The 18,262-nt window shown below is 35.4% G+C and overlaps 2 protein-coding genes and 2 long non-coding RNA genes across 5 annotated transcripts; 1 reads left to right on the top strand and 3 right to left on the bottom strand.

Annotated features, from left to right (window-relative positions):
• The first annotated feature begins 1,195 nt into the window (after positions 1 to 1,195).
• Positions 1,196 to 6,139, top strand: LOC692501 (farnesyltransferase, CAAX box, alpha). The gene is made up of 5 exons (XM_004932576.5): positions 1,196 to 1,856; positions 2,384 to 2,507; positions 3,335 to 3,425; positions 4,040 to 4,179; positions 5,463 to 6,139. The coding sequence occupies exons 1-5, from the start codon at positions 1,727 to 1,729 to the stop codon at positions 5,980 to 5,982; spliced, it is 1,005 nt and encodes a 334-aa protein (XP_004932633.1). The 5' UTR covers positions 1,196 to 1,726; the 3' UTR covers positions 5,983 to 6,139.
• LOC101742854 (uncharacterized) lies at positions 5,966 to 8,443 on the bottom strand. Its single transcript, XR_009976258.1, has 2 exons — positions 7,685 to 8,443; positions 5,966 to 6,463 (listed from the first exon to the last, which is right to left on the bottom strand). It is a non-coding gene; the product is annotated as an uncharacterized LOC101742854 (long non-coding RNA).
• A 2,157-nt stretch (positions 8,444 to 10,600) lies between these two features.
• LOC692995 (asparagine synthetase) lies at positions 10,601 to 13,039 on the bottom strand. 2 transcript variants are annotated; one of them, NM_001043949.1, is given in 2 exon segments: positions 10,601 to 12,341; positions 12,880 to 12,980. In NM_001043949.1, a coding segment is annotated over 1 exon segment (1,656 nt). In that variant the 5' UTR covers positions 12,336 to 12,341; positions 12,880 to 12,980; the 3' UTR covers positions 10,601 to 10,679.
• A 4,864-nt stretch (positions 13,040 to 17,903) lies between these two features.
• LOC134201085 (uncharacterized) lies at positions 17,904 to 18,262 on the bottom strand. The gene is made up of 2 exons (XR_009976260.1): positions 18,134 to 18,262; positions 17,904 to 18,054 (listed from the first exon to the last, which is right to left on the bottom strand). It is a non-coding gene; the product is annotated as an uncharacterized LOC134201085 (long non-coding RNA).

The raw sequence follows: 18,262 nt of genomic DNA, 5'->3' as shown, positions 1-18,262 counted from the left end.
GCCTAGAGCTATTTGTTTAAAATAAATTTTTTGAAGCTTTTAAAAATATATTTGTGATAGTAATTATAATTTTCATTTGAAGCATAGACCTTGGTACCTATTTACGCTACTTTTTGACTCTCGACAAAGAACGACATTTATAGCAAATTTGCCAGTAATAGAAAACATAATATGTTTTGTCCAATAACTAAAAGTCGGCACATGATTGCACAAAACGAAGCCGCAACATTAAATGACTATTATTTTTATGTCTCTGAGTTCATGCCAACTTAGTCCATGGCACCTATCCGTTGAGCTTCTCGCTGGATCTTAGTGGATTTTGGTTCCCTGGTACATCCACATAAGTGGCTACAAATTACAAAAAAAGGTCACAGGCGGGCGCATCACGATGCTCAGCAATGAAAGATCGACTGAAAGAGGAGGAGGAGGAAATCCACTCATAAAGCAGCTGCCAACACAAAGCCCTCTGGTAGTTGTCAAGAAAACCTACACACTTGGCTGAGCCTTTGAGTTCGTTTCATCTTAGTGAAGCTGAAAAGAACTTCGGGCCACTAATCCCACAATGCAAGCAAGGCCAGAAATGGTATTATTGTGGTAAAATGTAAATAGATCTATAATTTAAAGAGCAGTGATGATGGCAAAATCTATAAAACGCCACCTATCATGGTTCCTAATTTGAAGCCTTTGCACCTATTTTGAACATTCCTCTATTTTGTGGATAGTAGCCGAAATATTTATCTGCATGGGACGACCAAAAATATTTATTCAAAAAGGGAATGAACAGGAAGTCACTTGATGAAAGCAACTTGGATTTTTGTGTAGCAACGTTTTTATAAAATAGCAGTTATGTATCCTCTGTTTTAAAATAAAAAAATCTTAATAAGCTTCATTAGACTTTCTTTTTCACTGAAGATTACTTTATCATCAACTTTGAAAACCAAAACCAATGTCCATTTTTTTTATTGCCCTTGTAGGCAGACGAGCATACGGCCCACCTGATCGTGAATGGTTACCGTCGCCCATGGATTAGCAATGCCAGGGGCAGAGAAAAGCCGCTGCCTACCGATACAGCTCTTTGGTTAATTTTACTGTAAGTGCGTCACATGATGAATTCTTAAGACAAAATTTTAATTTTGCGAGTTAAGCCTTAAACTATTGTAAATTGTTATTTCACTAATTAGCTAATGATTCTATTCTTTATGAACACTGTAATATCATGCATTTTGCGGATTCAGTATTTTTTAATAGTCGTTTAAGCTTTATGTTTAATAGACGGCGCATTTCAAATTTAGAAAAATAATATACTGAAACTTGCGTGTTCAGCGACAATACCTTGTATGTAAATGTAAAAATTATGTGTACTTAATGTAACCTATTACCTATGATGTAAATGTAAAAAAAATACCTAACTATTGATTGTTATTTGACATAGTCTGTGTAAATTGTAAAAAGTGTGGACACGTACGTAGGTATTTAAATGTAAACATAAGTCAAATGAATTCAATTTGTAAATACCTAGTCAATAAACAGGGCATTAGTTAAAATTACGTCAATAAATACTAAAGATACGCTTTCGTATTCATAATGTTTCTGGCCTAGATAACTGGTACACATGTTTACTCACGTAAAGCTGTGTTTGTCACGTTTGATAAGAGTACTACTATAAGTGAAAATTGAAGACCGTGAAGACAAGCTTCATTTGTTTAATTTTACGAATTCACTCAGCATGTCTGATTGCGGGGACAGTGATGTTTTATGGATACCATACAAAGAAAGGCCGGAGTGGAGTGATGTTACGCCTGTTCCAGAGGATGACGGTCCCAACCCAGTGGTAGTTATAGCTCATTCGGAAAAATGTATGTGTAATGCCTGTTTTTTTCATTATTATTTCGTAACAAACAAGTTCAAAGTATAAAAATGAATAAATGCATTCGAAGGTTATTGAGTCAGTAATAGTTGGCATGACATATGGTATTGAAAATTAATGCAATACACAAAGGCAAATACCTATTAAGTGAAAGGTTAAATAATTTATTTAAGTTTATTATACATGAATGTGATAGATATATGTATATTTCGCAAATATGAATGTATAGTTCCATCAGTTCCTGCAATTTTACCGATAGAGATCACTGTGTGACTAGTTAAAGAGTGGACAAGTTAGATAGCACTTGATATCGTCTCTTTATGTTAATGTCAACATTCTTTCCAATTTTACCAGTATTACTTGGCTTTCCAGCTTAATCAAAATTCAATTGATTGTTTGTTGTTGCTAAAACAGATTTAAGTTTTATGCATACAGATAAGTGTACATTACCAAGAGTATACAGAGTAGATCGATTAATTTAAAGTTCATTTGTGTATTAATACTTTTCAATTTTAGTTGAGGATGTGTATGATTACTTCCGAGCAGTTTTACAAAGTAATGAAAAGTCAGAACGAGTACTTCATCTTACCAAGGATGCTTTGGAATTAAATCCAGCTAACTACACTGTTTGGCAATACAGGTATTTATTTATCTTCATACATTAAGGTTAACCAATATAGTGTGATTTGCTTGTGGCACAGCAAATTATTTCATTGCTATTATGATACTGAATTACATGGTTAAAGTCCAATTGTTGAGAAGCATGATAGTTGAGTGACATGTGTATATGGTTTTCATACACTTAATAATACTTCTAAGAAAAGGTGACACCAAAAACATTAAGGTTGCAACAAAGGTAAGTTATGAGAGAATTTTCATTGTTCTTATGAAAAACTAAAAACGAATCAAAGCAGCAATTCTAAGAATATATATATATACTTACATATTATTACTATAAAATAGATAATATTCAGTATTGTATTACAATATTTGGAATGCAATATGGAATGAACTCCGCTCCATGGTGTTTTCCGAGTGCTATGACATGTCGTTTTTCAAACGAGGCTTGCGGAGAGCAATGGTAAGCAGCGGCTTGGCTCTCCCCCTGGCATTGCTGACGCCCGTGAGCGACAGTGATCACTTTCCACCAGGTGGGCCGTATGCTCGTCTGCCTACAAAGGCAATAAAAAAAGAAAACATATTTTTATCGTCAATTTTGAAAGAATTAAAAATTAAATTATAAGTTTGTTTTAAATATTTAATGGTTTCGTTACAATGCTGTTTCTCTTATTAATTCTATTTTGTTTACATTATTACTGTATTAACAAATAATCCTGCAAAGTTTAATCTTTATTCATAGTGAAAAATTTTATTCAGAGCCATTTAAAGGTTAATTAAATTAACTAAGTGCGGTGGCAAGTTTTAGTTACAACATAAAGTAATAATACATGATATTTTGTTTTACAGGAGAGATTTGCTGAAACATTTGAACACTGACTTGAGGACAGAATTAGATTATGTTGAAGCGGTTATAAAGAATTCACCAAAGAATTATCAGGTATAATTATTATTAATTTTAATGACTAGTGAAAGATCACACATTTTTACATAATAAATAAAATAATCACCGTAGAAAACTGTTTTTTATAGAACAAGATGTGTGCTTGTGCTCATGACATACCTGGTATTAAATCTGCGCCAAAAACTGAAAGATGAATAAAATGCTAAGAAGCTTAGCTATCTGTGACATATTGCATATTGTCTAAAAAAGTATATTTCGCTGTTACATAAGCACAGAAAAATAGATGTTATTGCTTAATGTGAAATGTTAATACATGTGCTTTTGGCTACCTTATTTAACAATTATATTAATGATTGTAGGCTTTCATTGTTGGAAGTAAAGGTTTAAATGATTACTAAATCATATTAATGCAATGGAGTATTTGCAAGTCAGATATTACGAATATTTCTATAGAGATTGTTTAATTATTCCATCTGTTAATTTTTGTATGCATATTATATGTACAGTATCACACATATAATATTTTTACAAGTTTGCTGCAAAAACTAATTGTAATATCTTAACATGTGTGAAAGATTAGCATACAATTTTTCATGGCTAACATTTTCATGGTTCAATTTTTCATTTTCCATGGTTGACATGGCTTTCAGGTATGGCACCACCGTAGGGTTTTGGTAGAATGGCTGCAAGATCCCACAATGGAACTTGAATTGACAGGCGATGCACTTCTACAAGATCCAAAGAACTATCATGCTTGGCAACATAGGCAATGGGCTATCAAAACATTTGGGTGAGTTGGTGAAATTCTTAACAAACAATATATATTTTTCATTATATACATGGCTATGGTATGGTTAGTTCACTCCAATCCAATCCATCTCTTGTTAAATGGTTCCTGGTACCCATAGACATCACTACCTGAATGGCACAAGGTGCATACCTTGAAACTTGTGGTCTGATTGTAGAATATAGGCTATATATTAGGTCATACCTGTCTTCAGTGCTATATATATTTTGGGGTGAACCTCCATGTGGATGGAATGAGCTCCCCTCTTTGGTGTTTCACGAGTGCTATGAAATGTCCTTCTTTAAACGAAGCCATCAGAGAGTACTTAACGGTAGGCAGCGGCTTGGCTATGTTCTTGGCATTACTGACTGACATCCATAAGCGACGATAACCACTCACCATCAAGTGGACCGTGTGCTGCCTACAAGGGCAATAAAAAAAGTGAAAGAAGTGTTATTACTGATCAGTATTCTCTATCCATATCTATCTAGTTATTATTTACCTAGTTATTTTTTATGTAATAGTACTATGGATAAGTGATATGGCATATTGCTTGTATGTATGGGAAGCTCTTTGCCCGTGGGGCAGTCTCAAAACACTAATTCGATAAAGGCTTTAAAACACAATACAAACAACAATCAGGAAATTGTTACCATATAAACAGTTCACTGTTAGTTTAAAAATAAAATATTTGCTAAAAGCTTAATTACCAGCTTTAGGTAACATAAATTTTTGTTCCATATGTCATGATAAAAAGAGATTGTAGATATTAAATGTTTTTATTGACTGCGGGTTACAAAGTTCTTATATCCAATGAGCATAGTATTATCTCATTGTTCAGGTCTGCAAGACACAATATTTTAATAATTAACGTTGTGACCCGCTTCGTGTTTAATGATTCATCATATATACATATAAATAAAATTGGAGTGTCTGTTTGTAAAATTGAAATAACCACTTTTTTCTACATGCATATGAATATATCTATACGGTACATACACCAAAATAACATTTTTTACAATTTTTGTCTGTCTGTCTGTCTCTGTCTGTTTGTTCCCGCTAATCTCTGGAACGGCTGGATCGATTTTGACGAGACTTTCACTGATAGGTAGCTGATGATATAAAGAGTAACTTAGGCTACTTTTTTTAGACTAGCTTTTCCCCGCGGCGACAATAACCGCGGGTAACATCGCGTGACTCAGCTATCAATAATAAAATTTCATGTTTCCGAAGCGAAGCGACGGCGGGTTGCTAGTGTATATATATATGTGTAAATTTAATTACAGGCTTTACGAAAAGGAATTAGATTTCGTCGACAATCTGATCACGGACGACGTTCGTAATAATTCAGCGTGGAATCAGCGATACTTTGTAGTGAACAATAATTTAGGCTGGTCGGATTTGATTTGTCAGCAAGAAGTGTGTTACACTTTGGAAAAAATTAATTTCGTTAAAAATAACGAGAGCGCGTGGAATTATTTGAGAGGGCTGCTTATACATGATAAGCGTGGTCTTAGTGGAAACGCTGTTATCACATCGTTTTGCGAAGAATTGTACAAGAATAAGTGTCGGTCGCCTTTCCTGTTAGCCTTCATCATAGATGTATGCGAGGATGCTATTAAAAAAAAAGATACAAACTGCTTCCACAATGCAGACAGAGCTGTGGAGTTATGTCAGGCGTTGGCCACTAGATACGACAAAATTAGAAGTAAATATTGGAATTATTTATGTGAAAGATACAAGAAATACCAAAGTGAACAGCTTAGTAATGACAATAAAACAAACGATCTAATAATTGATGAATAATTCGTTATTTTATTATATTTGTAATCATAAATAAATATGGAGAAACGTCATAACGAAAATAATAATAACATTAGTTTCACTTTTAAAAAATTGAATGTTTTTTTTCTTTGACTTATTGTATGTATTTGTTAATTCAAATAAAAATTGCTTCAGTGTATTTTGAATTTTATTCCTCTGGTTTAATCGATACGTTTGCTACGTTGGTTTCATCTATGATATCAGAAACTTTATGTTTTCCCCTGTGTATATAAACATTTGATCGTACTACTTTGGCAATTATTTCACATGTACAGTTTCGGGTGTTATTTAACACGTCTAGCAAACTTTGGCAGTCTTTTATGGACACTTCATGTGAGCTCTCGTCAATTTGCTCAACTTTTTTTGTACCAAAATCGCAGGAATCTTCAGTAACATTAATAGAAAAGGTTTTTAACACATCTGGACAATCTTTACAGGTGCAATTGCTGCAATCGCATAGAGGCTGTAAAATGTGAATACATTTGTTATCTAGAAGTTTACTTATAATAATAATAATATAACTCTTTATTTAAAACCATATAATGTACAGAGTAAATTAATAAAACAAATAAAGTCGGTCGTACTTATTTATTTGTTATTTAGAAGTCCTACCTACGATAGTCTATTATATATCTATTATATAACTATTACATATCTAATCCTACGATAGTATAAGTCCAAAAGAAAGATTGGTTGTAACACTAAGATTTCTTGCAACTGGAAATTCGTATCAAGATTTAAAATTTAGTTCTTTAATATCCCAACCCCTAATGACAAAAAGTATCCCTGAAACATGCAGGCTATTTATAAATGTCTGGCACATTAAATAAAGGCGACCGAAATTAATAGTTTTTATTCGGAAGCAAAAAACAAACTAAAACGTCCTTACGCACGGAGAGCTATGGGATCATTCAGTAACTAAATGCGATTACACCTTCCTAAATGCGTTTCTAATTAGGCTTCTAAATGATTCAGTCAGTCAGAAACCATCCTTGCTACTGAATTCAGTAGACTAACTTAATGCTATTACACTGGACTTAATTCAGTAGCGACTGAATTCAGTCACTGAAGTGTAATAAGTTTATTACTGATTGGCAGCAAAAGTATCTACGCAAGTTGCATCCCAGATGAGACACCTCCCCCTCTGCCACGGCACCATAGTAAAGTAAAGTACATTCTCATTTATTTTTTTAAATATTTTTACAATAAACAACTTTTTCTTTCTATCTTTTTTTTATTTGTTGACCCTACCATCTGTCAAGTGCGGGTACATCGACGCCATTTTCGATTCGTTTCTTTATTGGCGCGGCTTATACTACCGCAGTACTTGACTGCATGTACTACTTCTTAAATATTAAGTATGTATTATCTAAAAGAATACTGTCACTACTTGAGGTTATAGCCACGGCGAAACTTAACAGTTAGTAAGGTATATTGTTGCCTTATTCCTGACTGGCTATTTAGTTTTAATATATCTCAGGATATTTACATAGGCACCCACGCTCACAAAACGCCTGCAGTCTGTCTGACAATATTATGTGTATTAACTAAGTGTCTGACCGCCGTATAGTGCATTAATAATATTGTGTACCTAGTTCCGTTGCAATTATTGGCTGCTAAAGAATGCTGAATCTTTTAAATCAGTCGCTTAGAATTCAAAAAGTTCGTCATGTAAATTTCTTACTTTTGTAGTTAATGGCTTCAATTTTCGGGTTAGTTGTTCATCGGGTTGTTTTCGGGTTGGATCTTCGAGTTCATTTGGGTCTTTCGTGCAATTTTTATGGTATTTTGTAGACATTTTAGAAATGGCTAAAAAGTGATATGAAAAACTAAGCTTCTGTTTATTCAAGACATCTTTAGTAGCAGTGTAGTAGGAATGTTTAGCGATGTAAATACACTGCTGCTGGTACTAAATCATTTTTTTGTCGTCACCCAGTTTAGGTGATTTTGCAGTTGAAGTGTTTCGGATGTCAGCGTGAAAAGTAGGAAGTTGTTTATACTTGTCACGCATCACGCGAAATCACACCACATAGTTTTCTACTCTGTAATAAAATTATCTTTGGATACAGTATGTCATTATCCTCTTCATTACCTATGTAAGTTTAAATATTCTTCAAATATGTGGTAATTTATAATTGGTCGTATATTTGTTAGTTATGCTTTCCGGCTTGAATGGTGGTATAGTCGTTATACAAAAGACATTTGAAAATTTGACCTCAAAACTCAAGGTTGCTGACATTGTTCACGTTGTGATATCAATGGGCTCCGGTAACCACTAAATACCAAGTGGACCGTAAGCTGGTCTGTTCATTTCCAGTAATAACATCTTAATAATTCCGAAAAAATAGTTTTTATATTAACTAAATTCCAAAGAATGGGTAGCACAATATGTCAACTTATTAAGTACTTCGTTTGACATAAAATGTAACAAGGTAGGTATATGAAGTTTTGGGCAATTAACCCAGCCCTTACAAACGGAGGGCCGCATTCATAAGAGATCCTCTAATTTATTTTAAGAATGTGGAAACTTTGATGTTAGAGGAATAGGTAGTAAATTTTATTAATTTGTACATAAATATTTATGTATGGTATTTAACAGTATTCACAGCTTTATCTACCTTCCTTGTGTTCGTAATGTGTTTCAGGTGCAGTCTGAGTAACGTTTTTTTTTGTTTTAACGTTACTTTGTTTTTTACTTATATACTCAGATTATATTCTACGAGTTTTTCCATAGTTTTTTTTACAGTATTTTATGGTCGATCATCAGCAATATCATATCGGTATGGTTCTCTAAACCCATGTTTCATTTCTTCTTTTAAATATATAAACGCGAAATACCACTCACTCATTATGCTCTACAGCTACCTTAAACTATTCATCCGATAGACTTTAAATTTGGGACAGATAGTCCTATAGCAGTGCAGTGTGTTTAGTGCGAGTTTCTTAAAGTTCTCGATAGCGTAAAAGCTAAGCCAATTTTGTATGTAATCGGAACAGCGCCCCTAGCGGCAAACGTACGCAAACGATCCCATTCCATACAAATATGAGCTAACGGCCGTCTGGTCTAGTGGCAAGTGACATGGTCACTACACAAGGGGGTCGCGGGTTCGAATCCCGCCAAGGGAAGATATTTGTATGATAAATATAAATGTCTTTTCCAGGGTTATGGATGTATATTAAATATATGTATGTGTATAATAAAAATCTTACATTTATATCCGTTATCTGGTACCTGTAACACAAGTTCTTTACGAACTTATCACGGGACCAGTTAACGTGGCGCTTTTACGCTATCGAGAACGTTAAAAAATATTTTTATAGCACTAAGTACCCTGAACGTCTTCATCTACCGTCGCATACATAATAGCAAAGCATACGTATAGTTTGATTTGCCATGGTAATCGTTGCTATATCGCCTATGGATCGGTGTGAGACAAGCAAGTCTTTATCCCAGGAAGATGCAACGATTTTCATTCTGTATAACAATCAAAACATTGGAAAAATCACGATCGAATCGTTGGCACATCTAGTAATATAAAATTGCACTGTATTCATCATTTGTTTAACATATTTCATTATGCCACTTGTTCAAATCTAGAACGACCTTTATCGTTATTAAATTTTTATTTCACATCAGAATATTGACGTTGTTAATTTGTGACAAGCTCCTCAAGAAAGTCAAACGTATTGTTGTCTTTGAAATAAATTAATGAAAATATAGTACCGATGCAATGTGATTCCAATGTGAAATAGTGATTTAAAAAAAAGTTATGAATTTTCTTATTACAGAATTCGACTGAATAATTGAAAATGTAGCATGCAGTAGTTCATTTAAATTTAATGTCCCATCAAACAATGCAGAGGGTACCTGGGGAAATATTTTCTCCTTTAGAGCCTCTGGAGCTTCGTTTGCTGAAAGAGCAATTAGCTAACATCTCTTGCGAATGTAGTGTTTGTGAAGCAGCAAGAAATTTGAACGCAATCTCTACATGTAGAGAAAAAAGTATACAGACTGAAGACAATCTAACGGTCTTAAGCTTAGCTCCGATTGACTCTGCATTGGTTGAGAGAATTAATTTAATGAGAAGAAATATTTCATGTCCCACTTGTACTGTTATTATGAGTTTATTTCGTCACAGCCAGACAAGAGTTGTGAAAGATGAAGAGAGTGAAACGAAATCAAATAAATCTTTTAGTGACAAAAATGAAGGCAAATGTGTGGAGTACATAGAAAAGAGTACATCTTTTACAAGTAGACCAATACTTAAACGATCTAATTCTACTCTGTATGAATTTGAAAGCGAAACATCAATCAGGACCGAAAATTTTCCTCAATGCAGCTTTAAGAGAAATGATTCTGCGAAAGTGAAATTTTTTGATTCCTACGATAATTCAGAAGTTCAACAACAAAAGCTCTCCTTATACGAAGATTGCTTGTGCTTGGAAAATTTTATTGATTCAATTAGACCACCATTGTAGATTAAGAAACCGTTTCCATCTCGGTTACAAATATCGAACAATACAACACTGCAAACAATACTTTTTTGTAGTAATTGTTTGTCATACTTGCCAGTATTACAAGCAACTTCAGAAAGTAAAGTCATTTAAATCCAACAATTTATTTTTATTATCATCCAAAAATAACATTAACATTAATAATTTTGTAGGTGTATGAGTTATCATTTTGCCGCATAATGTTTAATAAACCTTGCCGAAGGGTCTGAAACCTGAACCCATTTTGGCATCCAATAGTACGGAGTAAAATTATGTTGTCCTGGAAATGATTTCTCAAATACGTAGCGGTAATATTTGGATTCATTCGTTTTCGGCTGCAGTCCTGGATATTGTATATCGTCTTCTTGTAATCTTTCAGTTGTGATCTCTTTTATGACCGAGAACAACGATTTTTTAACTGAAGACACACCATCACTAAATGCTTCTTTGTGTCGCCACAGCACACAGTCTGGCAATAATCCACTTTTTGCAAAACTACTTCTTAACAGATGTTTCTCAACGCCGTTTTGGGGTTGTCGTAGTTTAGGAGGTATTGAAAGATAGTGATGAGTGAATTGGATATCTAAAAACGGTACTCGTAATTCTAAACTAAAGGCACTCGTCGTTCTATCTGCTCGCAGTCCATCATAGAGATAAATATCAGAAAGCAAACGTACGCTCTCTTTATGTGCGTCCTTTTCAGACGGTGCGTCTCTGAAGTAGATATAGCCTTGCGCTAGTTCATCGGCTCCTTCTCCGCTAAATACCACTGTTGTGTCTGTTTTTTCTTTAATATACTTTGACAAAAGGTACATTGGCAAACTCGCTCGAATAGTTGTTATATCATAAGATTCTAAATGGTAAATAACGTTATCCAGATCTTTTCTTATATCGTTTTCATCGAATTGAACTTCGTGATGTTCCGTTCCTAAATAATCCGCCACGGTTCTGGCGGCTGCAAGATCTGGAGAATCGCCCATCCCGATTGCGAAAGTTTGTATTTTGTAAGGCAATTTGTATTCCTTTGCAAGTTTCACTACAATGGCGGTGATTAACGAGGAATCTAATCCACCACTAAGTAAACAGCCTATTCGTCGATCGGACATAAGTCGTTTTCGGCAAGCGGCCTCCAATAAATACGCAATCTTTTCATTGACGTTCATATCGATTAATTTATTTTCCGGTACGTAAGGCTCAAATTTGGGTGCCTTCCCAGGTGTGAAATATTGATGTGTGTAATCAAGTTTGACTTTACCACTTTCAAGTATACTCCACACTTGTAAGTTACCCGGAGAGAATTGACCGAGTGTCGAGTTTGGGCTGCCATTTTGCTTTAAGCCGAGCAAGCCTTTAGCTTCAGAACAAATAGCGAGAACATCGTTTTCAGGGTCATGAAAACTAAACAGAGGTCTAACGCCATAAGGATCACGGGCGATATAAACTTTGTTCTTCTCACCGTCGACAAGGCAAAACGAAAAAACCCCGTCAAGGTTAGTGACGGCTTCTTCTATGCCGAATCTTTGATACAAATGTATGATGGCTTCGACATCACAGTTTGTTTCATATTGAAACTCATGCTGTTTCTGTAGGCGTTTACAGTTGTAAATCTCACCATTACAGATTAACGTAGTGCGAGGGTAACAGTGTAGGCGCATCGGTTGCATACCGTGCCGACCGTCCACGATAGCGAGACGTTGAAATCCGAGAATAGCCAACGGCTCTCTAGCATCTTGCTCAATTCGCCACGCGTCCGGACCTCGGTGGCGAATGTTTGAAAAACATTTTACGCAGGTAGGAGTGAGGCCACCAGTTACACCGAATGTTGCCCAAATACCGCACATGCTGTCCTGGAAACGAAGATCATCACATTAAGAAAAATACCATTCACTATACTCAAAAAGGTTAACTTAATAAATTAGTATTAAATAAAATAAAAAAGTTCATTTCAAAGTTAATGAGATAGTTAATACATAAATTGGAGGCCAAGGTCACACATTTGGCTGCAATGTTGTTCTATTTCATCTTCGTGTTTAAAATTATTATCATTTCTCCGATAATTATGTCTGAATCATCAATAAGTTTTATACTAACGCACTTATTTATTTTAAAATATTGATAAATTATACTTCGAGATGAACGCATTAAAACCTTTATATTAAAACGAGATTGTAAGCCCATAACACATGTCTATATTGACAACACGTTTTAAAACATATTGTCTTGAAATAAAAATAAATACATAAATAATAATTATAATTTTTATAAACGCCTCGCAATAATATTTTGCCTAATTTTATTAAAAAGTGCAATTTTAATATAAATACTCATAAATATCTATTGCTTGATTAAATAACGTGCAGCAGCTTATAAATTTTATTACCTTACCTTAATGTAGAACCGAACAGTAACCGAAACTATTTCAATAGTTAATAATTTTTAATTCCAAACGTTAAATTCCAAACAGCGATACTACACCGCCTTTTGTGCATCTAACCTGAAGTCTGAAGCGAAATAAGAGCGGCGCGCGTTCGCAGAATCAATAGCAAACTGAATTTTTCTCTTCTCACTGTCTATCTTAACTTAGTTTGTTGAAGAAAGAATGGGATGACAGTACACTCAACCAGTCGAGTTGAGTTATTACAAAATGGTAAATCGTTCGGACAACGTCATGATTGCGTCAGCCTTCGAACGCGGGCATTTTAAAATTTGTTGTCAAATAAACCCAATTTTTCTATTGTTGTATATTTGAAAACTATACTGAGCGTGTGTTGATTAGTGCGAACAATGTTAAACGTAGAGCTCAGTATGAATGTTAATGCAAGAAAATGCATTGAAATTGTGTCGACAACAGATTAGCAATTATTTGCAATTATTGCATCATTTGTATAGGGTATTTAGCATTTCGAATTTAGCAAAACAGTAGGTATATAGTACCTATTCACACATACTATTTAAAACGGGATGAATCATTAGCATATTGGATAATAACATATTTTATTTGAAACATTGGGTTTTTATGGTAGAATCTGGTATTATTGCAAGTCGCGAGCTGTGAGTATAATGTCAAGAGTTATAAAGTTACAAGTAGGTAGGTATTTCGAAATGCACATTTGTACGTTTGTAATTTACAAAACCAATAAAATACACGAGAACATTATCTGTGACGAATTTAGAAACATAATGACTTTTGATTAGAAGAAACTTCAGTAGAGTTCTCTCTACTAAAATAATCTCTGGTGTAATTAATCTCTGGTATTACTTAGCTGTGTTTATTTTTTAACAAAACGATTTTATTCTGCCTGTAAATTCTGGTCTAGCTCGTGGTTGAGGCTTCTCGTGAGCCTGGGTGCATTATAAGTAGGTACATGATCATTAAGTGGTAAAACATCTTAATACCTAGTTTACATTCATTCCTCAATCAATTCATCATTTCGTAAGTTATGTTTTTGAAAATTAAAGTGTAGATAATGTACAAATTAATAGTTTATTGCGATAAGACAGTAAATAGATTGCACAAAGTAAAGGTGCATAAGAAAAGCCGATTAAAAAAACAGTTAATAATGTTTATAAAAGATTAGTTGATCAGTTAATAATCAGCTTGTGTTAGCCGTTATTTTTTGTTTCATGATAAACCTTCAGGCCAGGTGGTCTAACATAAATAATGGACAGGTTTCAGAAGCTTCTGAAGAGTTTTTTTAGCTTTGTTTTAGTACTTCGTAAGCGGGAACTCATCCGGGTGTCATAAAAAATTGGTAATTAAATTAGTCGCCAGGTTAATGCTGGTTCCGCAGTCGTAAATGTAATAGACTTTATCATTAAATTGTAGGCGACGCGTTGTCGTGTCATTATTTTAGTGTGTTTTTATATTATTTCGTCTGTTTAATACTATTTTGTTTGAAAATACTGTTCCGTTTGTATATTTGTAAGTTGTTGTTGTTGTTGATAAGATCCATTTTTCGATATCGAGGCACACGTGGAACACACGACGTTGTCACAATATCGCACAACAAGCCACAATACCGCTGACTTTTTTTTATGATGGAAGGATTACTGATGGCCCGGAGGCCTTTCCAGTTTCACTAGGACAGGTGGGCGAGCAAAGGCTCAGCCAGGAGGAAGGGGATTTGCTGACAGCTGCCCGAGCGCCTCCGAAGGTGACCTAACAACTGAAGAGCAACTACTTCGCGAATGAATCTACTACCGGATCGGAATCGCGACCCGTTGAGAAGATCCGGCGAGAGATTCAGCAGGTTGAAGCTTGGGTTAGATTGCACGTTGACCTCTGTCGAGTTCGACGAGTACGGTTACCGGGGTCCCCAAGCCTGCTCCTAGTGTTAGAGCTGAAGACGCCTAATGCAAAGGTTATTGGATCTGATGAATCCGTAAGGACGTGTCTAGGGCGTCGACGGTGACTGGCTCCTGCGTGATCAAGATTTAGAGAGAAGTCAGCAGCGGCAACGACAAGGCGATTATCATAATGTATAGCCATATTGAAGTAGCGTTCGCGATTGATTCGAGGCCCATGTGTAGGTCAACGTTCTTCACGAACCACAGAGCTCCGACGGCTAACCTGCAAAAGCGGGATTGTAGGGATCGGAGGGTGTCTAAGGTGTGTGCGGGCCGCGTGAGCAAGCATCACACATGCGTAAGTCATGACGGGCCTTATGCAAGTTTTGTAAAGTGTCATCTTGTTCCGAAGGGACATTTTACTCCGCTTACAGATCATGGGATAGAGTCTGCCGAGAATAAACGCGGCACGGTCGCGGACTGTTTCTATATGCGGGCGGAATGAAAGTCGTTAATAAATAAACTAAATAGGAGCGGGGAGAGAACGGAGCCTTGCGGGACTCCAGGCGTGAGTGGTCACGGGGAGGAGCGGGTTCCTTCTACTCGATACCGAAAAGAACGGTTGGACAAGAAACCGCTAACTCTCTTGCATATTATTACACGTACGAGTCAGCGGCACCATACAATGCAATTTTTGCACAATTTTGCCCGTGCTTCGACAACCTGTATTATATACATCATAATTATACTACACACCACTGGTTTGGGAGAGTCCTATGTCCAGCAGTGGAAGACTGTGGGCCGATGCTGAAGATGATGATGAAGTGCTTGCAAATGAAAAATAAAATCCCATTCTACGTTCACATGAATGCAATTTGAGTTCGTAAAAACCATTTTTACAAAGATTGAAACTTTGAAATCCCAATCCCAAGATGAACTTCGAAAACTATCCACTTACTGAATACTGAGTATTTTCAACTAGCATTAATTACAATTTTTTAATTGTACACTGTTATTGTTTGCTAAATTTAAAGCTTGAACTTGAAATAAACAGAGATTTCAGTTTGTGTAAATAAAACTTGAGAATTAAGTGTACGATTTTCATATGAATTTCCAGAAGCTTGGATTGCTATTTGATTGATGAAAATTGTTTGGTGTAGAGGAACCAACAAGCTCGCGGTCTCTCTGTATTAGTTGTTACTTGAGCCCCCATATCCCTCATGGGTGAACTTTGCTTCCTACATATTGACACACGTCACATCAAAGTCTCATTTGATTTCAATTAATTGTTCCATGTGTGGGTTCGCGTTCTAGATTATGTCCACATTTTCATCTGCGAAGCAGTCACGTGTCCTAATCTATGGTGATAATTCCAAGGTATTAATTGATATTGACTTCGATTTATGACAAAAAGGTTAAGCTGGAATAATTTTCAAAAGAAAGATTCCCGTTCTCTTCCGAAGCTATCTATGCGCTAAATATTTTCGTTCTCCCAATAATGTCAATGGAGAGTATTTGCAGTTTTTTTTCCAACCTAGTCGCCGGCAGCCTAAAGGGCTATTCCAGAATACGCCGGTTTGGTATTTGCAGCGATAAACATTGGCTTGATTGTTCATGGCATTTTTTTGTATCTTTCTTTCATTGATAGCCATTTTCAATTGTAATCAGCCAACTGACTGTTGACCAAAATTAATACATTGTAAGAAAATATGTCTTAAATCTAAAAATCCTGTTATGTAATACTGTCAATTTGATAAAAAAACCATTACACGTGTCACTTACGTGGTAGTTCGCGCTGTAGTCAATATTTACCTCAAGATTTTAATTGTACATATGTGTTGTATTTTCTCTTTTATTTTTGTTTTTTGTTTATTTTGTTTTTTGTATATCTATTTATATAAATGTACTCTAAGAAGATTGAGAAGTTGTTCTCCAGTGAATTTCCTGTCGGGGGCACTTATCTATGAAGTATTATACTAAGCTCAAGGGTATCTGAAGAATCATTTGGAAAACGGGGAAAATTAAAGCGCGTTATTTTTTAAAATACTTTTGAAATACAAAATTTATTTTGAAATCTTTTTTATATTTTTTGTCAAATTGAACTTGTAATAGTATTTTAATCGGAATTGTAATAGTATTTTAATTGGAATGCTCGAGGTCATTCAAAGAGCAATGGAGAGGGCTTTGTTTGGAGTTTCCCTGCGAGTCCAAATTAGGATTGAGGAGATTCGAAGCAAAACCATGGTAACCGATTTAACCCAAAATATTGCGACGTTGAAGTAGCAGTGGGCAGGACTAACTACCAAACAAAGAAAAACTGGAAATGAGACAGCAAATTGGAATGTTATCGTGTCGAATGTATTAGAATGTATTAAATTTTAATTTAATTTATCTAGTAGACTCCGTGAAAGACGAATCTGTAGGCCCGAGAGAAATTCATAGTGACGAGTAAAGTGGATAGTCGGAGTCAAAACAGAGGGACCGACATAAGTGGCCACAAATTACAAGAAAAGATCACAGGTGGGCTCATCACGATGCTCAGCAATGAGCGATCGATTGGAGGAGGAGGAGTAGTCACGGCTCGTGGCATAAGTGGTACACGCTGTTGCACCACCAATAAGGGGCAGACCGCAAGTTTGTGCTTTACCATATTCGCATCGCATCTACACTCATGGATACATGCACGCAGTTGTCGGGTTGGACAGGCGTGAAAGAACAACCCCAGAGCACGAACCTTTGAGAATGGGCCTTCAGCGGATTCCAAATTCTGGAAACTATCAAAAGATATTTGGCTAGGTACTAGGCCCTCGCTTGTACAGTATGTGTAAAATATCAGCTTTTCCAGGAATAAAACAGGTGGATTGTTGTGCTTTGGCATAGTTTGCTAGAAAACTACATTTCGATTCCAACTATGCCGGCTAGGACTTTAATAGCTTATTATATTACTTAAGTAATATTGGATTTAATTTTCGGTGAAGTACTATGACGTTAAATTTATAGAGTTTAAAAACTATTCCGGATTAATTGCCCATTCTCATTGTGTCCAAATAGTTAATTGCTGCATAAATAAATACCTTTATGTACACGAATGCATGAAAATCAAGGAAAAAAAACAAAGCTAGTTTAAAATGAGAGAATATATTCTAAAGATATTACAAATAATACTGAAGTGGTGATTTTTAAAATCAGTTCAATCGCTCAGCCGCTGTTCTTTGACTCTTGGTAGACTTCATGTCCTGCGGCTCCAACGCCGATTACGGTTAATCCATGTTTCTGGAAAACATTAAACAATTTAGATTCCAACTTCTAAGTTATAACAATATTACATTGTAATCATTAAGAGCACGCTAACAATCTCATTAATTTCTCAGCGATACATTTCTGCGTAATTGTTTTAAATTTGTTAAGGTACGCCGCAGCTGTGTTGGTTGACTCAAGTGAAGGCAACGCTTAAGTTATGACCAGCTGCGTCGCATCGTCG

The sequence above is a fragment of the Bombyx mori genome, chromosome 23, assembly GCF_030269925.1.
Source record: "Bombyx mori chromosome 23, ASM3026992v2".
Taxonomy (NCBI): Eukaryota; Metazoa; Arthropoda; class Insecta; order Lepidoptera; family Bombycidae; genus Bombyx; species Bombyx mori.
This window is presented reverse-complemented; position numbering and strand designations above follow the sequence as displayed.